The following is a 24,689-nucleotide window of genomic DNA, read 5'->3' as shown; positions in this document are numbered from 1 at the left end:
CGTATATATGTGGTGTGTTGCCGTTCTTTTTTGTGTTTGCTCTTAGTTGTGCTTTCTGCGGAAGGAAGAACCTATCATAATAATTCATAGTATCATTAGTTTCCATGTCATGTCATGTATGTATGTATGTATGTATGTGAGAGAATAAAAAAGTTATATATACCTTCAGTCAAACGAGCACGACCACCGGTGGGCTGGCAGAGAACAGTGCCGCACGACGAGCACAAGACAACGGTCTGTGCGTGGCTGAAGACGGTGCTGATGTTCAAGCAACCTATAGATCCCATGATCCAATGTCAGTCAAAACTTCCCCCCATCTCTCTATCAATCGTGATTTACCAGGGCACTTGACGTCCATGAAGTAGGAGTCGGGAGACTGTACGAGTCTCTTGAGCTTGTGGGAGCGCTTCTCATGCTCAACGGAGGGGTTCAAAAGGTCAACAGCCAACTAGCAAAAGGTTGAATGGTGAGTCATCCATTCCTTTATCCATTTCATCCATCCATCCATCCATCCATTCCATATTTCATCCATCGTCGTCTCGTTTCCTCCTTGTCATGCTTCATATCCCCCATTCACAATAGCTTACAGTCATGATTGCGGGCTTGGAAGAAGGGAAGAATCCTCTATCACACCATCTTGCTCTCAATAATTAGCGATCAGCAGCGCCAGCACCCCCGCCCCCCAACCGCCGCCGACCGACCGACCCGTTAGTTGAGTGGATGGCAACAAGCCAATCACATTGCTATCCCTTGTTGCATATATTTGAGAGGACCAAATGCTTTGTTTACTACTTTTACACAATAAAGCAAAGTTGATATTTTATGTACATTCGATTTTTTTAAAGACTCCTTATAATGCTCTTGATCATGCGTTCTAACACTTTGGGTTCCACCACCTCACCACGGAAAATGTCGCTCATGTCAGCCAATACTGCTGGTGAAAATGACTTTTTCTGCCCATCCACATCCATGGCATAGGTTGAATCCTTCAATCGATGTTTGCGCTCAAACTCCTCTGCCATCTCGGATGCCTTGTTGATAATGTCTTGAGGAACACCCGCCATGTGCGCCACATTCATACCAAAGGATTTCGCACATATACCAGCCACAAGCTTATATAAGAAGGTCACTCGATTGCTTTGATCATCAATGAAATAGTCCCTATAATAAGGACGATGATGGTGAGATCAACCAACCGGTTATATGCTCTCCTGTCCTATCTCCAACAACTTACATGTGCATGTTTTTGATAGTAGGATGCTGTTCAAACTCTTGACATAGAGTATGGTAGTGTGTAGAGAAAAGACTCAGGCATCCAACATGGGTGGCAAGATGATGCAACACAGCATAGGCAATGGCATAGCCATCAAATGTCGATGTACCACGACCAAGCTCATCCAGAATCACCATCGATCGTGGTGTGGCTTCACGAAGGATCTTTGACGTCTCTTGAAGTTCAACCATAAAGGTGGATTGACCGGCCATGATATTATCGTTGGCACCAATACGTGTAAAGATTTGATCACAGGGAGTGAGTCGGCACGATGTGGCAGGCACATAACATCCCAATTGTGCCATGATGATTGCAACACAAGCCTAATCATTCATCATCTCGCATCAATAACCCATATTTGAAAATCCCCACCTTCATACAATACCTGTCGTAGTAACGTCGATTTACCGCCCATGTTGGGTCCTGTGAGTACGAGGATGGAAGAATCTTGTCCACCAATCGTAATGTCATTCGGTATAAAGGATTGGCCCGGTCTATTGTTGGAATCATAGAATGAGCAAAGTAACCTACCCATAGCTCAATACAATACATCCCCCTCCTCCTTTTAACTCACCCTGTAATGACACATGGATGGCGCAATTGCTCAAATTGGACCACGCTCTCCTCCTGGTCTAGTATCTCCGGCCGACACGATTCTATAGAAAGCATGATTAGTATTATTATCCATCAAGTATGTAGCTTCCTATAACAAACCTCCGAGATAAGCAGATGCTTTGGCGAGACTAGCCAATGCATCAATTTCGGCAACACAGCGAACAGCCTTCAACCAAACGGTGTAATTCTGATCGAATTGCTCATAAACCACTTTGCTGAAATCTTTGATGAAGGCGGATTTGGTTTCCCTGAGTTCCTTGTATCCTTGGATCTTGTCTTTGAGCTGGTGATCGAGGTAACGTACTACCGCCTTGAATAGTGTGAGTGTGTGAGTTGGAGGATAAAAACATGATAGATCACACACACACTTACCGATGTACCCGAAATTTTCACCCATTGGCGAGGAGGATCGAATTTCTTTGGAGCCTCGATAAGATAGATGTCCTTGTTCATGTGCTTGTATTCAAGCTTATGACAGCTAAGAAAATCCATTGTGAATAATAATACTCATGTGAGATGCTGGTGGTGGTGGTGCTTACCTAAGCTCTCTTCGACGATTCCTGAGATGCTTATCAAAATCGTTTTCTGCAGCTTGCATCTTCCCCATAAGTGAATCCCATTCCTCGTTGGTGTTGTCCCTTGGAATCAAAGCAGTGATCTTTTGGTCTATCAAGAAACGTTAACATCATTTGAAAAGAGGGACATTGCCATTCTACTTACAATCCACAGTAACGTCTGGATCCACATGGAAAGTCATTCTCAAAGAATCAATGTATTCCTGAATCTTGGGGAACTCATGGATGATTTTCTTGAATAAGGGTGACTTGAATTGATCACGGTTCTCGGCAAGAGCATCCATCATTTCCTATATTGTTTGCCCAATAAGCAATGTGTATCCCAACGACACCCGAGATTCATACCTGTGTCTTTTCAAAGCCTTTCAACGCTATCAAGAAATCATCCACCTTGATTCTCTTGGAATGAATGCTGGAAATCAATCTTTCTAGATCAGGTAAAGCACCAAGCTGGCCATTCAGGTCTTCGTGTATGTGGTGGTTTTGAAGCAAGTCGTCTACAGCATCCAAGCGTTCATTGATACGACGAGGTTCACGCAAGGGATGACAAAGCCATTGTCGGAATAATCGCTTTCCAAAGGGTGAACGGCATCGAGCTAAAATGCTGTGAAGTGTGCCTTCGAAGGAGCCTTGATCATTCTCGAAAATCTCCAAATTCATCAGCGTTTGGCCGTCAAGGATAAGTGAAGTGGCGCCTCGAATAGGGTCATAGATATGGATATTCTTTGCAGTGATAAGCTCATTGTCCAATTTCAACTATCAAAGAAAAGCGTCATTAAGAGAGAGCTAAAAAAACATGAGCGTATCGGGTGTGCGATCTTACCATACGTAAATGGCTCATCATACCGCCGAACGCTGATATGGCCAAAGGTTTATCCGCCAACGATGTTAAAGCGGATGGACGCCCATCTAATGAATAGATTCAATCAATGCGTGCCCCTTTTTTGCCATTGCACATTAGGTTACCTTTGAAATAGTCGCCAAGTCGTATTTCATCTTCGGTAGTAATCGCATCCCAGAATTCCTTTCCCGGTTTGACTTGATTCCAAAGCAAGTTGGTCAATGTGTTTTTGATAAGCCGTGTTGTTTCAGCACTCAAATGACCCTAGACAACAATAATTAATACCAAATCCATATTGCGTTTCTCCCTCAAACACACCTTTTCGGTGATCAATTCTCGAGGCTTGATCTGATGAAGTAAAGTTGCAAGTTTGCTGCGGCTTTTGTCGTCAACGATCTGGCAAATGTTGAATTCGGAGGTAGCAGCATCAAGAAAACAGACACCAAACTCAAGTTTGTTGTTATCCTCGTATTCCTATAACCCTTTTTCAATTCCTTGATGCTTCTGGCACTCTTCCTTTTTCGCTATTACCTTGAGTGACATGCAATACACACTCTCATCACCAATAAGGAGTCCTCGATCCACCAAGGTACCAGCAGTAAGAATGCCAGTAACTTCTCTTCGGATGACCTTGTCCTTTGTACTGCCTTTTTCTCTCATTTGTTTGCCGATCATGTTTTCCAATTGATCCACTCGAACAATTTTGTAACTGATAACAATGAACAATCAATATCATGTTCTTCCTCCCCTCCTTCATGAACTCTTGCACATACCCTTTGGCAACAAAACGAGCTGCCCAGTCATCAAACGACGATTCAGGAACACCCACCATACGCATATTGACGCGATCCGTCATCTTCAAGTCGAACAATTGGTGACCAATATCCGCATCGGATTCATACAACTCTAAAAAAGGGGTACTACTATCAGCATTCATTCATTTGGGAGCCATGTCTCATTTACCATAGAATTTGCCCTTTTTGAAAAAGACCACCTACAAAACAAACTTGCCATCAGGATCAAGCACGGCGGAGGGGAGGGTCAATCATTCAACTTACCGAATCCCAATTTTTAGATTTCACTTCCCAGAATTGACGTTCAAAGGGCGTAAACTTGGACCAGTGCGATGATGGTACGTAAAGTGTACGTGGATCATAATCCTCATCACCTAATGCAAAAAGAGCGGGTTTCAATATCCAAATGGACATGATGTCCGATTTCCTCTTTCAACCTTACCTGGGCGATTTCCTTCAGCATCCCTGATATCCACAAGCCACGGGTATCGATCAGGTTCCTAGAGAGAGAGGCAATGTTAATCAATGCTATTACCACATTACAATAAATGACAAACCTCAGAGGCTTTGGCTGATTTGAATGGCTCAAGAGCCTTCTTGGGAGCTGGCTTTTTTGGTTCAAAGGTTCTTGCCCTGGCACCGAGAGAGATATCCTAATGGAGAATAATACCAAAGTAAGCCATCCTCTTTTTGATCATGCTACTTGTTTTTTCTCTACTACCTTGATGCGATTCTGTAAAGGAGAAACGGAGAGGGGAGCTTTGGGTGTTGGCGAGTCTTCTACATCTTTCGAGATCAGTTACCCCCGTATCAAAGCCAATGCCATCCATCGTTCGTTCGTTCACTTTACCAGTGATATCCATGCTCTCTGGTATATAATCATCATCACGGTTGTTATCATCATCATCATCATCATCGTCACTGAGACCGGGAATATAGCGTCGACGAGGTCGCTTCACGCCTACCAAACGGGAGCCGAGCTGTCAGAATTCAGTTGTTAAAAGGAGTAGTAGTAGTATATAACCTACGAGGCGTAATCGGTGAATCCAATTCGTCATTGTCGTCTTCTGTTGGTGGAGCAATGTCGTCCAGATCTCTTTTTTCACTGATGGCAGGAGAAGGGCTAGGAGTCGTATTGGTGGTAGTCGTTGCAACAGCAGGCTTAGGCGTAGGTGGTGCAGTCTATTAGATAATAAAGTTGAGCGATAATGACAACCGAGTCGAGTGAATTGAGCTTTTACTTTTTGCCTCTTGCTGCCAAAGAAGGATAGAAGCGAGGATTGTTTTGACATGGTGGTGCTGTTGTTGAATGGCGGAAACGCAAAAGAGCACTCACACACACACGCGTGAAGGAAACGCGCTGATTGACAAGCGCGTCTTTTAGCAATCCCGCTGGAAATCACATGATCAATGCTTAGGTACCATTTTGGATGATTGTATGCATCCTCTTCACAAGTAGCTTCAATTGAACTATCATCCATACGAAAATATACACTCCTTTTATTAACACAACTCGCCATCCTTGTTGCGGTGTATTATAGATGTTCTTCAAAAGAGCTTTCAAGTGGATCAAAGAGCTTCTATAGCAATCGTAATGTGAATCCTTGAGCAATCATAAATAGCCATAAGCCGCATCGCTGATGATATAGACAATACAATAGCACGTTCATTATTCATTGGTCCTATTGTTTGATTGACTGAAGGCACACTTAATAAAGACGTCGGGGAATCAAGTCAACTTCCTGACTAGGATCGAGCAAATTCAATTCAGCATAAAGCGCCCTCTTCCTTAACCTCTTTATACTTGACGCTTGGACAGTAACATGGTACAATGCACACACGCGCTGCTTTTATTTAGTATTCACTCATAACTTTTAGCTCCAATGGAACTCTCTCAACAAAGGCATCGTCGTTCCGGACACCGATCCAACAGAGGTCCAGGTAAATTAACGCACTATTGGCTACCACCGATCGCTGTACGACTGATCCACTTTACAGGTCGAACGCTACCTCAAAATGTACCAGGAGGCTTTACGATTGCACCAGAAAGAGAGATACAGCGAAGCAAAGTCAATATACGAGGAGATACTTGCCGATGATCTGATTCAAGATGGATCGGTTACCATGGTAACGTTCGAACGGAGGGGGGAAGTCGTCCACGCGCGTTCATATAGGGATGATGATGATGATGATGATCTAACAACGCGTTCAATAATATAGGACTCGAGCAAAGCTTCAAGCGTCAAAAGCTCTCCTTTGATTCGGTTGCGTTTTCTCGTTTTCAAAAACTATGCGTCGTTGTTGGAGCACGAACTTCATGCACCTGATGTACCTAAAGCCGACATAGCCAAAAAGGCCATCAGCTATTATCTCAAGGTAACAACATACATACATACATACATACATACATAGGGAGAACAATGCTGATGGAGAATATGTAGGCTGCGAGCGTTGACGACGGCGATCAATCATTGTGGTACAATATTGGCAACATTGCATACGATTCCGGCAACATTCGATTAGCCCGGCTAGCGTATGAGAATGGATTCTTTTTGATGGATTTATATCGCGCTGGTTCCCACGATCAATTTACTGTCCCTGAAGCAATGGAGAACATGTTTTCATCAATGGCATTCTCACCGATCCAATGGCTTTGCATGGAACGATTATGCACGGTAAGATAGGTGACACACACATACGGCTACGGCACGCTTAGATATACTTATTTTCGAAAACATAGGTGTTGGTGGACATTGGTGATTATGATACGTGTCGTATGTATATGCAAGTGGTATTGAAACAACATCCCAACTGGCCGATGCGACGATTATTGGAAGAGAAAATGGATGCAGTGACGACGACGTCTTTGGATGAATCAGAAGTGACCACCGAATCGCCTATTGAGAATACAGTATCCATTAACATCACAAAGATGGATTGGAAAACGCTATTGGAATCACTCTTGCTACGGTACAAAGAAATGACAGACGATAAAACGTAAGAAACACGTTGCCATGCTTGTAATGGATACGAGTCGTAACTTTTTTTATTATTATTAGGAGTTCAACACATTCTTCGATAAGCAACGCCATTCACCTTGACGTTGAGGCTGATACCAGCATATCCACTATACCCGAACCAGAATCCGCTATTGTACCGATCACAGTGGATGAACCTGAGGATACGCAAATGATGGACATTGCCGAACAGGATGCTATCGTTGTACTCTCACCTTCAGAGAAAAGCAGCAACTCCCCAGCTCCTCCTCCACCACCACAATCAAGTCAAGAAATGGATACACAGCCTGACAATGATGACAACCCTGAAATGATCAACTCCTTGAAACGCAAACGATCCATGGATGATACAGGCGACAATGAACGAGAAGAGAAGGAAGGCGAGCAGCAACAAAAGGAGGGTGACTCTGAGGAAAAGAAGAAGGAGGAGGAGGAACAAGAGGAGCATGATGAGCAAGAAGAAGAAGAGGAAGAGGAAGAGGAGGAAGATAAACGGGCTAGTCTACGGTAAGAGGATGAAATATTCTCTTGATATGATCACGTGAATTAATAGCTGGTGGTGTATTATAGGATATCGAGACGGCAAAAAGAGAAGATTGAGAATGAAGAGAGCTCGAAGCGAAAGATGCTTGAAGAAGAGATCCAATTGACAAAGTTGGTGCAATCTTTATTCGATATACTTCCAGACGACAGTGCTATGAATCGACCCAAGTCGCAATATCATCACCCTGTATCAGAGGCATTCAACACAATGGATATGGATTCTTTTTGGAAATGGTTCGATACCAAAGTGTCTGAGCTAGGAAGGAACGCACATTGGGAATTTGACACCAGTCGTTTCAAGTAAGTAGAGAAAGCCTATCTTTGGTCAATGTTATGATGATTCACATTTCACCCCCCCCCCACCTTTCTACCTCAGTCGGATGCATGAACAATCGCACTTGGAGAACAAAGACGCCCGCCTTTACGCGACCTTTACAGTATCCGAGACAACTCAATCTCCGCCTTCATCCATGAACAACACCACCACCACCACCACCCCTATTCAAGGATTTATCGAGCAAGTGAATACCAGCAATTCCGGTATCGCAGACGTACTTTGTTCGCTTATTGTCCAATTACTGCTACCATCCACCACTGAATTTGAACACGCCAATCAGCATGACGTTTTTGATTTATTGGTCGAATCCCTGGTTACATTATATCCCACGCTTTTGGATCAGATCATGTATGGTGAATGGGAAAACAATGAAACTCGAATGAAGGTACGTACATGATGAAAATGGGGTTCTTTATACACCTAACAATCCTTATTACATGAAACAGGTCGTGCTCAGCATCTGTGAACATCTCATGGATAAGCTTATCCAAGCAATCTTATCATTCGTGGAAGCAACAACATCAAAACGAAAATCCGCCACCGCAAAGCAATCACTGGAAACGCCTATTCGGGAGTACACACGTCTTTGCAATGCTTGGATTGGTATCTTTGAGCGACTTGTGATGGAGAATTTGCTGGATTCTTTGTCATTGGCATCGACTTTGGATGATGATATCAGCTCGCTATCCCAGGATCACGAGGAAATCATGCTACGATACTGGTTTTTGAAAGGAAAGTTGGGCCAATGCGAGGAAGATGTTGAGCAAGCATGCAACTGGTACCAGCGATGCAAGGAATTTTTGTCTCGTGATTCAACACAATCATCAACGATACACCTTAACAGGTATATGGATGCAACCTAAGCATATGGGCGGGTGGTGTACATGCTAATGCAATGTTTGTTTCTATAGCCGATACGATGCATTGATCAGCCTGAGAACAGTCGATGAGAAGCTACTATCGATGGAGTTGGGTAGAAAGCTTTTGATCGCCAAAGGAGAGTACAAGAACAAGAATCATAGCAGGGTGATCAGCGAACTGGGCAACGTTATCGAATCCAAGCAAAGCTCTATGACTCGGCAAGAAATTTATGACGTCTTATCACTGCTTACAAAGGTAAATTTGCTGAGGATCTATATGGGGATTGTTCATGGTACTTACACTACCTACTTAGTCGTATACAGAGAAGAAGGACTACAAAAATCAAGGACGATGCCTGCTGTATACATTTTCACAAGTCATGGAAGATCTTGTCAGATATGGGAGCTCACAGAGCGCAAGCAGCCAAAACTCTACCAAGGAATCTGATATGGAATTTCTAAAGTGCTTGAAACGGGTATGTCATTATTATTGATTGAAACGAATGCAAAGCTGACAACTCACCGACTTAGGTTGAGAGCTGTTTACGAGACCTTCTTGCTTTGATTCATGATGGGAAAATGTGTAAGTAACATGATACTTCCTTGTCACTTGATTGCTAATACAGCAAATTGGCAGGCTTGAAAGAATCAATGGATAGCAAAAGCGGCGATGCACTGCTTATTGCGCTGCAGATGACCGTGTACTACATCTTCCGGCACCCAGATTTTATTCCCTTGGTCAACAACTTTAAGATACACGGTGTGGAACCCCATGTACCCTCTCAGGTCACACGCTCAAGTAGCTTCAACATCGTCCTCGTTGAGATTTGGGTGCTATTATCAACGTTCATTCAGGATATGGCGAATTCCACCGACAATGAAACTGCCAAGACCATCAAAGATAAGCTTGCCGAAACCTTGATCACCTTGCATGATGAATTGGGAGAGCGAGAGATATGTGGTGTTTGTAAAGGTGAGCAAGATGTGCTTTGTTAATGATTTTTCTTCTCATTTTTTTATTTTCATTAGGCATCTTCTTGAAGCATCTCTTGAATCTTTTGGCAACAGAAAGCAAAACCCAATATCGGATTGGCATCTATCAATGCTACCATTGCCTGTACGGTTTACATCTGGATGTGAGTAGCCTATTTTTATGATTGGAATCCTCATCTCTAAAACATGGGTGCTATGTAGGCTGATTCAGATAATATCGAGGAACACAATGCAAACCATGAGAAGCTTGATCAAAAGGCCGCTGAAGCTTTATTTGCCCTCGTGGTCGATTCGGTCACAAAACGGCTGAACAAAGGCGCTCCACTGCGTAATGATCTCAAGGATGTGGTTGATACGGTTTCCGATCTCTTTCAATCCCTTCCCACCAATGACAGTAAGCATCATCCTTTTATGGCATCGATGATCCCAATTAACAAAGATACACTTTGTGTAGGTCGTATTCAGCTGAATCAAGCAGTGGTCACCAATTACCTAGCAAATGATATCAAACTTCAGCATTCGATCAGCGACATGATGAGAGAATCCAGCATATCGGCAAACCAGATTTACCCTGAAAGATCATCCGCTTCATGTAAGTGAAGTTTTCCTTGGCATTGAAATTACTATGCTCACATGATGATGGGACGTAGCTGTCTACTTTAAGATATTCTGGATCGGAGGCAAAGTGTTGCGTATGCAGATCAAGAACCGTGCCAAGGTGAATCCTGAAAAGACCATGGATGATTTGGAAGAAGCTGTCAATCTCTTTACCGTGAGTAACAAATGTATGCACCGATCCACTCATTTCTAAACGAGGCGTTTTTAGAATCATGTCATTTTGAATCCTTACGATATCAATGGTTGGTCTGAATTGGGTCAATGTCTTTTGCATTTGGCGGACGAGGAGCTGATCTGGAGTGCTACAAATATCAATTCACACCGATACCGGATCGCGGAATACCATAGGGTAAGGAATAGACACATGTTGAAGCCTACAATGCTAAGATGATACATTTACATAGAAAGCGTATTATGCATTCTGGAGAGCGTGGTATCTGTTACGTGTGCAAGGGAGTGAAGGCATGGAAAGCAGCGCTTTATATGAACTTTTCAACACGTTCGGTATGCTGCTATACTCTATGACATGTCCTCCCATGTATGGTGCAGCCTTTCGTCCCAAGATGATACGAAGAGCAATTACACGTGTCAAGCAATCTCTGGATCCAACTATTACGAGTAATGCATACAAGCTGGCAGTGGTGCTCTTTGGCAACGCGCTCAAATATCGATCCGGTGATAAATCCGAGTGGAGGTACTATAAGGAGTTATGATTAAGTGGATATGGGTTATTGATCATCCCGCCGCCGTAGATGTTTCACTATGCTTGGAAAATGTTACAAAAAGCTCAATCGACCACCCAAGGTAAGCAACATGATGGTGATGTAAAGTATCCACTCACTCATCCCAAATTGTAGGAAGTGCTGGATTTCTTTGCCAAGGCATTGGAGAATGCTCCGCAGCGTAATGCTCAATACGGTAGCCAAGGCAAGATATTAGAACCCATATACAAGCTATGCTCGGTGCTGGCCAAGTACTTGTACAAGGGAGAAATCAATGTAAGTTACCCAACGTTTTGCTTTATCCAATCATGTGCTAACGATGCATCATGTATAGTCGAATGATGTGATGCATTACCTTAACTTTACAGTGGATCAACGACAAGAGCAGCAGCAGCAGCAGCAAAGTACTGAGGGCATGAATGAGGAAGCTGGTGGACCACCACCCGATGATTGGGAACCAGTAATGCATGTTCGAGAAAATGGGCCAGATCCTTCAGATATGGCTGCATATGGTGCGATCTACAAGAAGCTGTTGGAAGTGCAAAAGGCTGATAAGAAAAAGTGGCACCATCGTCCCGTTTATAGGGTAAGTGCTATCCATCACTTGTCTTTTGATGTGCTAAACCTTATTCGTCCCCGTATGTTATAGCAAGCTTGGATGCAATATCACATTTATGGCAGTAGCGAGCAAGCTCTACAACATATGAAAACGCTCTTTTCTCTCAAGGCCGTAAAAGCACTTGCGAGTATTTGGAAGCCTGCATTCGAGAGGTAAGATAGGATGTGTGTGTGTGTGTGTGTGTGTGAATGTTCATACAAAAGCATGCTAATCGTCTTTTTTTTCCAAGGCCTGGCAAGTACTTTGAATACGTCCATGAATATACCATGTTCTTGATCCAACTCTGTGCCGAATGTCGAGACGAAGAATGTATTCGAATTTTGAAGGAGAAGCTATCAAAGACATCCACCATTCTATTGTACAGCGATGAAGCCATAGCTGCTGCCGACAGGGCTTATGATCAGATCCATCATGAAACGACAACGACGACGATGACGACTACAACTACAACAACCAACCAAGAACCACAACAAGCCGAGCCATCATCTGATCAGCTTACACAACAGCAGCAACAGTAGTTGTAATGACGCTTGTTAATCACTCAATAAAAAAAGATTACAAGTGAAGCGAGCAACCAGGACCACTCCTCATGTGCTTTTATGATGACGCATTAGAGTAAAAAGACACTTAATGGTTTATTTGACGAGTACAATAAAGGTGTTGCTATTCAAGCAACATGTTGCATCCATATTCAATCTGCGACGTCGGCGCCATTGGACAAAGTGGCATACGGTCCCTCCTCTTACGCTCCCTGTATCCTGCAACAACATGGTGAATCTATCATTGTATTCCATCAAGGCTGTTCTCCTTTTAGATGCTGAAGGCAACCGTGTTCTTGCAAAATATTATGGCTCGGATTACACCAATCTGAAGGAACAAAAGGCATTCGAGAAAGGTTTATACGACAAGACAAAGCGTGCACAAGGTACATTGACTTGCTACTCTCCATCTGACGACCATCCCGTTATGGGGCTTCGACTCATTGAATGCTACTACTAGGCGAAGTGGTGCTATACGACAACCAAGTAGTGCTATACCGATCCAACATTGATATCTCATTTTACGTGGTTGGGTCAACAGAGGAAAACGAGCTGATCCTACTCAGTATGTTGAACGCCTTTTACGACGCGGTGTCCACGTTATTAAGGTAAGGCGCGCGTTTTGTGTGGTATAGTGAGGATAATAGCTAATGCGGCCCCCATTGCTCAGATATCAAGTGGAGAAGCAATCAGTTATGGAAAATCTGGATCTGGTGGTACTATGTCTCGACGAGATTGTGGATGAAGGGTAAGTGTGAGATGAGGTTGTACGAATGATTGGGTGGGCGCTAAAATGCTATGCTGCTGCTGCTGCTGCTTAGAATCATCTTGGAAACGGACGCTAATGCAGTCGTCAGCCGAGTATCAAAGCCTCGTTTGGACGTTGTGGATATCCCATTTGGTGAACAGACATTGATGCAAGCCGTACAAACAGCAAAGGATAGATTTGCCAGTCAACTGCTTAGATAAAAAAAGGACACGTTATGACAATGAATGAATGAATGAGAGCAACAGAATATCAAAAACTTTTTAGTGTGCTTTGGATGGGAAGGAAAGTAATAGTAGAGGAGGACATAATGTAAAAGTGTGATTTTGCAATATAAGAGAAGAAGAGAGTGAGAGAGTATAAGGAAAACACATGTACAACAAAAAGTCGGTAGAAAAAGGACTACTCTAATTGCTTGATAAAAGTAATACGTTGTCGAGAAACGTTAGAGACATATGTACAAGGAAAGGAACGGTGTTAGGTATAGTGTGATGATATGGTGAGAAAAAAAAAAGAAATGTGTGAGATCATTGTTGGATGGATCGGGTGCCTTGCGATGATGATGATGATTATCTTGGTCGCTTGACAGGCTTAGGATAAGGTCTTGGAAGAGCGGGTTTGGTTGGTCTCTCTGGAGGCATATTGTGTTGTTGTTGGTGTGGTGGTAGCTTGATGATTGATTACTGTTGTGATGGGAGAAACAAACGAGCATGCAAGTAGCGAGATGTTTATATACCTTTCGGAAGGGGCATCGGAATGCTGTGTCCGACAAAGTTGACAAGCTCTTTGACAAGCTGTTTACATTGTTTCAAATCTAACGCCATTGCTTGTTGTTCGTACGGATAGCAGCAATCTAACGCCGCCAACCGCGTGCTGCTACTGTAAACGATGTTGAAACACAAACGACAAGACCGCGGATGTGGATGAACACAAAACACGTCTATCATTGATATGCCGCATACTTGGCAGCAGCATCAACAACATGATGAGCAGCAGATGGATAAGTAGGAAGGATTTACCGACACATTAGTACGGATGATGTAAATGGGGGATGTACCTATCCCGTATATGGATGGAAAGCAGCTTGTGTAAACGGATGGGCATGCTTCCGGATTCCGGAGCGGGTTGGATGTGAGAGAGAAAAAGTAACAAGCGCGTGGTAAAGTGTAGAAAGAGCGTGGCGTTTCGGGCGCATAAACACACCTTGTTGCTGATGACGAGTAACACATGGCGTATCCCGCTCTTTATGTTTCCGCCAATTTGTCGTTCCACGTGGCTATTACTCTACTGCCAAGTATAAGCAATCTACGTTAGCAACAGCGCCTATTGCCGCTTCGGTCTATTGCCGCCTCCGCTGCTTTCTATGCACGCAATAAATATGCGCACGGAATGAGCATGTATGTATGTATCCATGGCAACAACTTTTTCTCGTCAACATGATCCTATGCATGCATGCATGTATGTATGTATGTACCTTGGCGGTAAACAAGTGGTTGGAAAAAAAAAGAGCGCGCGCTTTCACTAAAGTCAAGTTGTATAAAGGCACAAGATGTGATGTGTCACGATAGGGTGTTACGTGTGTGAAGCAAACGTCAAAAGATGATGCGCACCAAAAATAGATGCGGCATGTTGTACAAAGCAAAAAAGAAGCACCCAAAACCCGGGCAGTTGATATCAATCTTCGTCACTGCTATTTCATCCATCGTGAACGAAATAAAATCCATTCGCTTCAACTGGATCGCTCGATATTAATTTGTGCTACATCATCCGGACCATTCATCCCGCATTCGCCATTTCGTTTCCAACCACTGCTAAATATAAAGGCCTTGTTGTGTCGATCATCATGTCAAATCCCCCATCTCTCATCGTCTGCTTACACGCATACACACACATACACATACACACAAAACAAACAAACATTATATCAATAATGCGCCGTCCTACATTACGCCTGAATTGTTTGTCACGTCTTTTCAAAAAGTTACAACGTCATCGCACAATTGCAAACTTCAAGAAGCCAACATCCTCACCCAATGCTCAATACATGACCACTACTACTGATGATGCTGCTGTCATTGCACCACCACCACAACAACAACATCCGAAAACACTCGCCACAACAACAACAGCAGTGCCAGTGGTATCCATCAAGTACGATGATGTCAATCATGATGCATACCAACAATATGACCAAGATGATGATGCATCAAGTGTTTCAGATTATGGAGACGACGATGAGGATGGAGTTGCAGTATGTGGGTGTGGGCGACCCTTAGACCGTGGCTGGCATTGCCCAAATTGCCGCCACACTTGCACTCAATGTGGAAGGTCCCTGATCATTGGCGAGACATGCGACCGATGTGCTCGGGTGCAACTCCCCGCAACAACAGCAATCCAACATTGACATCTTTTTCAAGACTTGCATCCACTACACCAAACTAATCTAATCTAATGCTACTTATACACCATCCCGATATACCTTTTTATGTACCACTTTTTTGCTTTTCTTTTACCTATAATATCATCACTAATACCGCCACTTGCTGCTGCTACCCTACGTATGTACATTCTTTGCCCTTTAAGCTTATAATAATACTCCATCCCCTAATAATAAACGACCTTCTTTTTTTCCCCTTACCCTATTACAAGGAGTATCATGTTTTGAATGATGGTCCTTTGCTGTGACAACTTTGCAATGCATAATGTTTATTGTTAGATGGCACCAAACGAAACGCGCAACACGCCTTGTCAACATGATTGATGCATCGATCCTACTACATACTTGGTTGCCATGCAACCATCACCATGGAAACGCACCTACTATAGCTAACACAATACCATACAAAGGTTGAATACGCCCTCAAGTGGGGAAGGCACAAGGATCGTTGTGTGCCAGAGATCGGTAATTGCACATAGCTGAGAACACGTGGGAGGTTGCTATGTGATCATCATGGCCTTGTTTCTTTTTTGGATATTACCTGATACAGTAGCACAAGGAAGAAGACGTTATGCCAAACTTTGATTGCTTGATATTGAGACAATGTATGGCCATGAATTGAGCTTTCATAAACGTGTAAACAACATGAAAAAGTAACAAGAATGTTTTTTTAGAAGCCAGGCTCCCAGAGCTATATACAAAAGAGCCTGACCAACTTTCTGAATTTATTACAAAGAAGGTAAGAGAGAGAGCGAGAGAAAAAAGCTTTTTGTTTGTTTTCAAATTTGTACAATTCCTAAGATTTCATGTCGTGTTCGGGTAGGGGAATGGGAGCAATGGAAAGAAGGTAAGAGATGAGAAGATGATGATGTTGTTGTTGGCTATATGGAAGGAGCCCTTTAATCGACTTCTTCAACAGTAGGACCAGAATCGGCACCGCCAGCACCACCACCTGGTGGAGGAGCACCACCTGGGAAACCACCTGGAGCAGCACCGCCAGGACCACCTGCACCACCAGCAGCTGCATACATCTTTTGCATGATGGGGTTGGCAACTTCTTCAAGTTCCTTTTGCTTGCCTTCGTATTCTTCCTTGCTGGCTTCTTGGCTATTGTCGAGCCACTCGATTGTCTCAGTGATAGCCTTGTTGAGCTTTTCCTTGTCATCAGCCTCGATCTTGCTAGCGACGTTTTCTTCATTCAAGGTGTTGCGCAAGTTGTAAGCATAAGACTCAAGACCATTCTTTGCAGAGATACGAGCGGCAGCAGCTTCATCTTCAGCCTTGTACTTTTCAGCATCAGCCACCATGCGTTCAATCTCTTCCTTGGAAAGACGACCCTTATCGTTGGTGATGGTGATCTTGTTGGACTTGCCAGTGGTCTTGTCAAGAGCTGATACATTCAAGATACCATTGGCATCGACATCAAAGGTGACTTCAATTTGAGGGACACCACGAGGTGCAGGTGGAATGCCAGTAAGCTCAAACTTGCCAAGCAAATTGTTGTCCTTGGTACGTGCACGTTCACCTTCAAAGACTTGAATCAAGACACCAGGTTGGTTATCAGCATAGGTTGAGAAGATTTCGGATTTCTTGGTAGGCACGGTTGTGTTACGCTTGATGAGAGGTGTCATGACACCACCAGCAGTCTATACCAAAAAAGGTAAGTAACATAGCCTCACTATTTCACACACACAGGGTATACATACCTCAATACCAAGAGACAAAGGTGCAACATCAAGCAACAAGAGTGAATCGGTCTTTTCAGAGGTATCACCAGTGAGAATGGCAGCTTGAACGGCAGCACCATAAGCGACGGCTTCATCAGGGTTGATGGATTTGTTTGGTTCCTTGCCATTGAAAAAGTCTGACACCATCTTTTGGATCTTGGGGATACGCGTGGAGCCACCAACAAGAACGATTTCATGTACAGAGCCCTTGTCAATCTTTGCATCACGAAGCACCTTTTCAACAGGCTCCATGGTGTTGCGGAAGAGATCTTGGCAAAGTTCTTCAAAGCGAGCACGCGTGAGGGAGGTGTAAAAGTCAACGCCTTCAAAGAGTGAATCGATTTCAATGGAGGTTTGAGCTGATGACGACAAGGTACGCTTGGCACGTTCACAAGCAGTACGCAAACGACGAACGGCACGAGGATTGCCAGAGATGTCCTTCTTGAACTTGCGCTTGAATTCTTGGATAAAGTGGTTCACCAAACGGTTGTCAAAGTCTTCACCACCCAAGTGAGTGTCACCAGCAGTAGCCTTGACTTCGAAAATGCCTTCCTCAATGGTCAAAAGAGAGACATCAAAAGTACCACCACCCAAGTCGAAAATAAGGACATTGTGTTCACCCTTGGCCTGCTTGTCAAGACCATAGGCAATAGCAGCAGCAGTGGGTTCGTTGATGATACGCAATACATTCATGCCCGAAATGGCACCAGCATCCTTGGTAGCTTGACGTTGGGAGTCGTTGAAATAGGCAGGGACGGTAATGACAGAGCTCTCAACCTTGGTACCCAAGTAGCCTTCAGCAGTCTCACGCATCTTGACAAGAACCATGGATGAGATTTCTTCTGGGGTGAATGTCTTCTTCTCGCCCTTGTATTCAACTTCAATCATAGGCTTTCCTCCGCTATCAATGACCTTGAAGGGCCAATGCTTCATGTCAGCTTGCACTTCAGCATCAGCAAAACGACGACCAATAAGACGCTTGGCATCAAAGACAGTGTTGTGAGGATTCATCTATAAAAAGAGCGAGCGTTAATATACATGGGTCTAATTGATTGTATGTATGTATACGTGTACTTACAGCAACTTGATTCTTGGCAGCATCACCAATCAAACGCTCGCTGTCAGTGAAAGCGACGTACGAGGGAGTGGTACGATTGCCTTGGTCGTTGGCGATAATCTCCACACGATCATTTTGCCAGACGCCAACACAGCTGTAGGTTGTACCCAAATCAATTCCAACGGCTTTGCTCATAATAGTAGGTATGGATAAGAAAGAAAAACGATGAGTGAGAACAAGGGGAGGGGACGCGCTGGGGGTTGCATTTTATATCCACCGCTGCATAAAACAATTTGGAAACTGAGAGAATCGCCAGGAAAGTTTCAGTTGGACTAGCCCTAATTTAGCAATAACAAACATCATCGCTTGATGCATTCATTGCTGGCATTTTCTGGCAGCATCCCTTAGTTTCTTGTACTTTCGAGCTCATTGTCGGCTACGTTTTCTCTAGAGAAAATGATTTGAAATCATCCTATTTCTTTATTCTTTCCATCCCTTGTTGAATGTATACCCACACACACACGCACACACACCCATGCGTATCTCATCTTTCTCTCTTATTCATCTCCCATGTCGGTAAAATAAAGCACGACGCCTTTAAAGAATGTCACACCATAATGAGCACGGTCCACCTTACATAGACACACACACATGTTGAATTTGGTTTATCATGAATACAAGACTACCACACTTTATTTCTTATTGCTTTTATGTATCATCTCGGGAAAACTAGAGCCAAAAGGCAATTGATCTTCTCGTCCAACCAAATTGTGCAGCAACAGCAGCAGCAATGGTGTGTGTTAGGCCCCCCCCTCGCATAAATTGCTTTGTTGAACAACATAAACCCCCTCCCCAACGTTTCTTTTTCACGCTAGCAAAAAAAAAGTAGACCTACTTTATCCATGATGTAAGATTCACGCACCACACACACGTCGTTTCTTGAATGTGCAACGTAAAAACATATCCCGACCGCTGTTGGCGAATCATCTTGTACCATGACACCAGCACTATGAGCCCGCGCTTTCTTCTTCAACAACTACTTGCCTGATCTCGATGTTTGGCACGCGATGCTTGGCTGGTGCCCTGATGGTGGCCATTCTCCTCATGGCTCAGGTGTCTGATGCCTTGTATTTCTACTTGGAGGGTTCCGAGAAAAAGTGTTTCCTTGAGGAACTACCACAAGAGACCTTGGTTACAGGTGCGTTGCTCTTGCTCTTGCTCTTGCTCTTTCTTTCTATTACTCACCCATTCGTTTCCAGGCATTTATAAAGCTGAACAATTCTCTGCCGTCCAAAACCAGTGGATCGTCAATCCCGAAGTGAAAATCCAGATTACGGTCGAGGTAAATGTTGGCTATCGCGCGTGTTGCAAGAATAAAAACTAAGGCGAGGCTATATAGGAAGTGGCTCAAGAACACATTCTCGTCAACCGACAAGATCAACCTAGTGGTCGATTCATGTTTACTTCAGTGGATGCTGGTGATCATTCGATTTGTCTTTCAGTTGCAAGCACCTCATGGTTTGATTCCACAAAGACGGTATGTGTGTGGATGTGCATGATGGATTGGGGATCAAGGATGTTAACTTTGAAGTGGGTGGGATCATAGAGAATGACACTTGAAATGGATTTTGATGACCCAACAGTGGATCATGAGCATGATCATGGCGAGGCACTTTCAGGTATATACATTGCTAGGCTGGTGGTATGTACATGTATACTAAAAGGATGTTTCCTTGATAATAGATATGGCCAGACGTATTCATGATCTGAATGAGCGAGTACAGGACATTCGACGAGAACAATCAGCACAACGGGTAAGTAATATGCAATGCTGGGTGGGATACGGGGATGGGGGGGACTTTTTTCGAGAATGATACTAAATTGGATGGCTGTGTTTCAGGAACGCGAGGCTGAATACCGTGATCATTCCGAAGTCATCAATTCACGCGTTGTGTGGTGGACTTTGTTGCAATTCATTGTCCTTGGTGGCATCTGTGCATGGCAATTGAATCATTACAAGCAATTCTTTGTGGCCAAGAAACTTGTCTAGGGTTGCTATTGATAGAATTGGGGTTGAATTATTTCACGTGAAAAAGCTGTAGTTGCTGCTCCCAATGATCCACAAAATATATTCCACCATCCTTTTGCTTTTTTTTTCTTATTGTGCATTTCCCATCTCTTTCGCTTTTTCCCTTTTTTCTTATCACAAACAATGTCGAGTCCACGAATGCGAGTACGTTCCAACTCTTCATCCATACGATCAACATCACCTTATCCATCGTCTTCTTCTGCTCGACCCACCACAACACCTCCTAGCGCATGGCAGCAACTCGTTGTTCATGCTAGCTCGGCAGCAGGCAGCACAGCAGCTGTTATTAGTGAAGAATCAATGAAATGCCTTAAATACTGCTTGAGCTGGTTACAATACGCTATGCGACACATCGAACAACAAATGAACGTGCTTCGAGACTTTTTAGTTTCCTTAGCTTCTTCTCAACAACAACAACAACACTCTTTGGCCCCTCATCATCCCAACAACAACATGCATCGTTCTCATCTCTCTTCTATCAAAAAAGACATCGTTGACACGCTACGCAAGGTGGTTGACGTGATAAGTCGATATGCAAGCAACAGCCTTCCACATCAGGCAAAAATGGCTGTGCGTGGATTCATTCTTGATCTTCCGGGCCGTTGTGTAAGGAATCATTCACATTTCTGCAAGAACCCCCTTTTACGCTGACACATGTTGTTTTTATTCGATAGGCAACTCTGAGTGACATTCGTTCAACAGCCACATCACCCGCTGCTTCACCCCTCTTGACACCCACAAATGAAGGTCTTCCTCAAGAACAAACGGCGATCCGGTTATTAACGTTTGGTCAAGAATCTGTTGATATGCTTCAATCCGTCTCCGTTGTCTTTTCAGACACTGTGGACCGTGCAGAGCTGTGGTTGGATAAGCTGCGGAGCGTACGCGGAACAAACAATCCTCAAGCATGTGACAACACTGAAAACAACTCGTGAAAATGGCTATCGCCCTCTTTTTTTCTTATCATTCGCTTCTTCATCTCGTTCATCATTTGTTATTCCTATTCATTTCATTGATACCTTTTAAAAAAAGCCCCCTCTCCCTGCTGTGTTGTGTGTATACGCGTGTTTAATTCACGTTCTCTCAAAAAAAAAACAGCCATCGATTCTTCCCGCCCTTTATCTTTATCTCCCGCTTCTTGCTTACCAATAAATCACATCACATCATCATGCATACATGGCTACACAAGGAATGAATCTCTCTTTTATTGATGGCTATCAGGGTTTCTCTGACATGGATGCATTCTTTAGTTTCTTGACTCGTGAAATTCCATTGGATGTTGACTATAATAAAGCTCATTAGATGATATCCACTCACAACATCCTCCTCGATCATACATACTTGAATCGGACGTTTCTTTTTCTTATCGGATTCTGGGTCACTTAAGGCATGTGCTGATTCATCCATGGATGTGGGTGTTGATGCGTAAGGTGATGATGATCCAAGCCTTGTTGATATAGATACATATCAATAATCCAATCCCTTCTCAATGACGATGATGGTGAACTTACCGCCGATTGGCTACTCGACTCGATTGACGCCCTGCTAGTCCAAGACACTTTTCTAAATGGGGTGCGTATCGTCCTGCTGCAATCATCTTGTGGCAATTGACACATTCATAAGATGGAAGGTTGTTGGCTGCATACGTATTCCCATAGACATCACATCCAGGCCTTGATACTACGAGATAAAGTCAATTACCTTGATCCATGCCATCCTCATCCTCATCCTCCACCTACCATAAGATCGACATCTAAAATGAAAAGGAAGGCGATCAATCTCTTGTAGACTCATGTCATCCATATACTTACTTTGTTTGACAGATTTGACATACGCTGTTTGCTTGCTTTATATTTCGGTGTGCTTCAAAGACAACGTCATATATGCATTCATCAATCAACTCACCCAGTAGCATGAATGCCTTGAAAATCATGCATGAAGAGGAAAAAAACCGCCCTTCCCAATGAGTGATGATGATGACCATGATGATGATCCCCCCATTCATTTACTTACCAATGATGCCTTATTCGTTTGATCCTCCTTTTCATTTTCTGATATCTTTGTTGCGTTGGTCTGCAATGTGGTATGCGTTTGTTGTAACTCTTCAAGCTTTTTGTTGCGGTCGTTGACCATTTTTCGAAAGAAGCTTGATATGACTCGTGTTATCATGATATATGCACACATACACACACACACACACCACAACCGCTCTTGCCATTTGTATATGCTTACGCATTGTTGGTCTCTCGCTGCTTTTCTGACAGTGGAGGTTGTGAGTTGCTTGAAGCATCGTTCTTTGCTGGTGACGACGACGTTAGGGATGAGCCCGCTTTTGAAGACTGTTGCTGTTTCGAATTATGCATGTGGAATGGTTGAGCTGAAGGCGTGATCGATCACAAAAGGGCAAGGCGTGGCGGGGCTGGCAAAAGACAAAAGCGTGATATGTGATTGAGCAAGTAGCTGGGTCGTTGTGTAAAACAGGAAAAGACAAAAAGTGAAGGAGGGATGGCGAGATCGGAGACAAGCTACCATCATCATCCCCCATCATTCATCGTATGTAGACACCTATCTATTCAGGGTCGATCTTCATGCAACGAATTCATCATTTAATCAGCTTCTTTCTGTTGCTATGGATTCCATCATCCTTCCTGGAGATGTGCAACTTGTAGTAATCATACTTGATCTACCACTGGTCTCATTCTTCAGCTGTGTCGACAGCAGCATACACCAACATTACAATGGTATCACTACCTCCCTCTAAGAAGAATTGCAACATGCCCTTTACAAAGTCAAAGATACAATAAAAAGACATCTGATTGGATAAAACTACTAGTCAAAAGTCGCATAGTAGCGACCGCTCACCGGAGTTTTCATGCAATAGCCCTTTGCAACATGGGGGCATGATTGACGACTCATCATGGTTGCGTTTCTAAAGGGCAACCTTTTGTTATAGCGTGATGATAATATCCATTGCTAAAGTGCCGAGGCGTAACAGTAATTCGGTCTTGTTGATGCACGACGCACATTGTGATCCTCCCCAAATGCCATCTCCTATCCCGTTTCTTCCCTCTTATTGTGAGCGCTCCTGCTGCTGCTGCTGTGGTTGATTCAGGAGAATCCTTTTCATATGACGATCGCAGTTTTATTTTCTCTCTATCATCCATTTTATTATTGCCACCCAAGGCCCTGAAGGGTAGGAGGCCAAGCAGGGGAACACTGTATGTATGTATGTGTGTGTGTGTGTGAGAGAGAGAGAGAGAGAGACGAGATGAGCAAGCCGATACCTTCTATGATGGTGCCTTTTTAGAAGACGAGTATGCCTATAATTAAAAAGTCATGCAGAACAACAATCAAATTATCTCATATTCATGATTCAAAATGATTCGCCGTTGAGAGGATGAGCTTAATATTCACGAACAAAGACAACACCACCATGCCTTTATGAGAGGTTAAAAATACTACTTTATGGACTTGATACAGATATTCGTATTATAAAGCTGGGTGTCGCTAATGACAATAGGTTATTCTATCTAAAGTACTGTGTAATGGGCTCTTGATACATTGGTGGTGGTAGTGTTTGAATTTCTAGTGGCAAGCATGGCATACATGCATGGCTGTGGTTTACATGAACTTCCAACGGACGGTGCATCTTCCTTTGTCTAAATCACCGCATACGTCCAAGAACACTGTAAACGAGCATGCTGTTAGTATTTTGTGGTTTTATGGGTGGCATCCATACATTACCTTTTGGTGATAGATCCAAACATCCTATAATAATGATGACCCCACCAGTATGGTCAATTAGTGAATTCGTGGTGCATAGAATGTTCAACCTTACCGTATTCGCACTTTGGGCAAGTATCGACAATGCGAGCTTTGCTTTCTCCTTGAGAACCTTTGATGATGATATACGTGTCGCAAAGCGGGTTGTTGTTGGGGTTGGGACCTACGTAGTAGAAAATGTTAGAAGCAAAAGGGGGATCATCAAAACATCAACATTACCATTTTCCATTTGGACATAATTCATCGCCACAATGTCCTCATTCTCTGCATTTGTAAATCCGCATGATCCAGGGCCGGGATTGTAGTAAGTAGCATCGCCAATTGAGACCTCTCCTTTGGTTTTGGAAAAGAGACCTGTTGCCGTAATGGTTTGCATAAGCATGGCAAGAGACACGAAAATGAAAACAAAGTTGGATGATGATGGCATCGTGATTAGGGTGGAAAGAAGAAAGAGTGAGAGAGTGAGAGACTCAATGTGTAAAAA

The 24,689-nt window shown here is 43.5% G+C and overlaps 10 protein-coding genes across 10 annotated transcripts; 5 read left to right on the top strand and 5 right to left on the bottom strand.

Annotated features, from left to right (window-relative positions):
* Nucleotides 1-42: 42 nt before the first annotated feature.
* O0I10_004082 (40S ribosomal protein S27) lies at nt 43-593 on the bottom strand (the record flags this gene model as incomplete). The annotated part of the gene is made up of 4 exons (XM_058484147.1): nt 43-71; nt 164-274; nt 340-448; nt 588-593. 4 exons carry the CDS (start codon nt 591-593, stop codon nt 43-45), a joined length of 255 nt encoding a protein of 84 aa, XP_058345135.1.
* A 246-nt stretch (nt 594-839) lies between these two features.
* On the bottom strand, nt 840-5,390 carry O0I10_004081 (uncharacterized protein; the record flags this gene model as incomplete). Its single annotated transcript, XM_058484146.1, has 22 exons — nt 840-1,161; nt 1,235-1,596; nt 1,659-1,767; nt 1,848-1,929; nt 1,988-2,198; nt 2,261-2,366; nt 2,428-2,554; nt 2,609-2,753; nt 2,809-3,219; nt 3,287-3,372; nt 3,430-3,568; nt 3,623-3,778; nt 3,836-4,013; nt 4,078-4,210; nt 4,268-4,298; nt 4,363-4,472; nt 4,541-4,598; nt 4,656-4,751; nt 4,820-4,884; nt 4,949-5,059; nt 5,127-5,280; nt 5,340-5,390. The coding sequence occupies 22 exons, from the start codon at nt 5,388-5,390 to the stop codon at nt 840-842; spliced, it is 3,243 nt and encodes a 1,080-aa protein (XP_058345134.1).
* Nucleotides 5,391-5,921: 531 nt separating this feature from the next.
* O0I10_004080 (uncharacterized protein) lies at nt 5,922-12,325 on the top strand (the record flags this gene model as incomplete). Its single annotated transcript, XM_058484145.1, has 25 exons — nt 5,922-5,924; nt 5,977-6,039; nt 6,097-6,225; nt 6,319-6,474; nt 6,540-6,773; nt 6,839-7,095; nt 7,158-7,622; nt 7,686-7,958; nt 8,035-8,380; nt 8,442-8,839; nt 8,907-9,111; nt 9,170-9,331; nt 9,387-9,438; nt 9,493-9,828; nt 9,885-9,991; nt 10,050-10,242; nt 10,303-10,440; nt 10,499-10,620; nt 10,675-10,815; nt 10,871-11,160; nt 11,219-11,270; nt 11,324-11,464; nt 11,523-11,774; nt 11,838-11,959; nt 12,037-12,325. The coding sequence occupies 25 exons, from the start codon at nt 5,922-5,924 to the stop codon at nt 12,323-12,325; spliced, it is 4,926 nt and encodes a 1,641-aa protein (XP_058345133.1).
* Nucleotides 12,326-12,575: 250 nt separating this feature from the next.
* Nucleotides 12,576-13,315, top strand: O0I10_004079 (uncharacterized protein; the record flags this gene model as incomplete). Its single annotated transcript, XM_058484144.1, has 4 exons — nt 12,576-12,732; nt 12,807-12,954; nt 13,017-13,094; nt 13,168-13,315. 4 exons carry the CDS (start codon nt 12,576-12,578, stop codon nt 13,313-13,315), a joined length of 531 nt encoding a protein of 176 aa, XP_058345132.1.
* A 1,727-nt stretch (nt 13,316-15,042) lies between these two features.
* On the top strand, nt 15,043-15,516 carry O0I10_004078 (uncharacterized protein; the record flags this gene model as incomplete). Its single annotated transcript, XM_058484143.1, has 1 exon — nt 15,043-15,516. The coding sequence occupies one exon, from the start codon at nt 15,043-15,045 to the stop codon at nt 15,514-15,516; it is 474 nt and encodes a 157-aa protein (XP_058345131.1).
* Nucleotides 15,517-16,448: 932 nt separating this feature from the next.
* O0I10_004077 (heat shock protein HSS1) lies at nt 16,449-18,528 on the bottom strand (the record flags this gene model as incomplete). The annotated part of the gene is made up of 3 exons (XM_058484142.1): nt 16,449-17,195; nt 17,256-18,287; nt 18,355-18,528. 3 exons carry the CDS (start codon nt 18,526-18,528, stop codon nt 16,449-16,451), a joined length of 1,953 nt encoding a protein of 650 aa, XP_058345130.1.
* Nucleotides 18,529-19,386: 858 nt separating this feature from the next.
* On the top strand, nt 19,387-20,383 carry O0I10_004076 (uncharacterized protein; the record flags this gene model as incomplete). Its single annotated transcript, XM_058484141.1, has 6 exons — nt 19,387-19,531; nt 19,593-19,675; nt 19,733-19,870; nt 19,940-20,012; nt 20,077-20,147; nt 20,234-20,383. The coding sequence occupies 6 exons, from the start codon at nt 19,387-19,389 to the stop codon at nt 20,381-20,383; spliced, it is 660 nt and encodes a 219-aa protein (XP_058345129.1).
* A 162-nt stretch (nt 20,384-20,545) lies between these two features.
* Nucleotides 20,546-21,357, top strand: O0I10_004075 (uncharacterized protein; the record flags this gene model as incomplete). Its single annotated transcript, XM_058484140.1, has 2 exons — nt 20,546-21,028; nt 21,097-21,357. 2 exons carry the CDS (start codon nt 20,546-20,548, stop codon nt 21,355-21,357), a joined length of 744 nt encoding a protein of 247 aa, XP_058345128.1.
* Nucleotides 21,358-21,639: 282 nt separating this feature from the next.
* On the bottom strand, nt 21,640-22,785 carry O0I10_004074 (uncharacterized protein; the record flags this gene model as incomplete). The annotated part of the gene is made up of 7 exons (XM_058484139.1): nt 21,640-21,705; nt 21,764-21,869; nt 21,934-22,102; nt 22,162-22,175; nt 22,234-22,343; nt 22,436-22,568; nt 22,655-22,785. 7 exons carry the CDS (start codon nt 22,783-22,785, stop codon nt 21,640-21,642), a joined length of 729 nt encoding a protein of 242 aa, XP_058345127.1.
* Nucleotides 22,786-24,043: 1,258 nt separating this feature from the next.
* On the bottom strand, nt 24,044-24,632 carry O0I10_004073 (uncharacterized protein; the record flags this gene model as incomplete). The annotated part of the gene is made up of 4 exons (XM_058484138.1): nt 24,044-24,108; nt 24,167-24,190; nt 24,261-24,368; nt 24,425-24,632. 4 exons carry the CDS (start codon nt 24,630-24,632, stop codon nt 24,044-24,046), a joined length of 405 nt encoding a protein of 134 aa, XP_058345126.1.
* Between the last annotated feature and the right edge of the window lie 57 nt (nt 24,633-24,689).

The sequence above is a fragment of the Lichtheimia ornata genome (assembly GCF_029851405.1).
Source record: "Lichtheimia ornata isolate CBS 291.66 chromosome Unknown scaffold00014, whole genome shotgun sequence".
In the NCBI taxonomy this organism is placed as follows: Eukaryota; Fungi; Mucoromycota; class Mucoromycetes; order Mucorales; family Lichtheimiaceae; genus Lichtheimia; species Lichtheimia ornata.
This window is presented reverse-complemented; position numbering and strand designations above follow the sequence as displayed.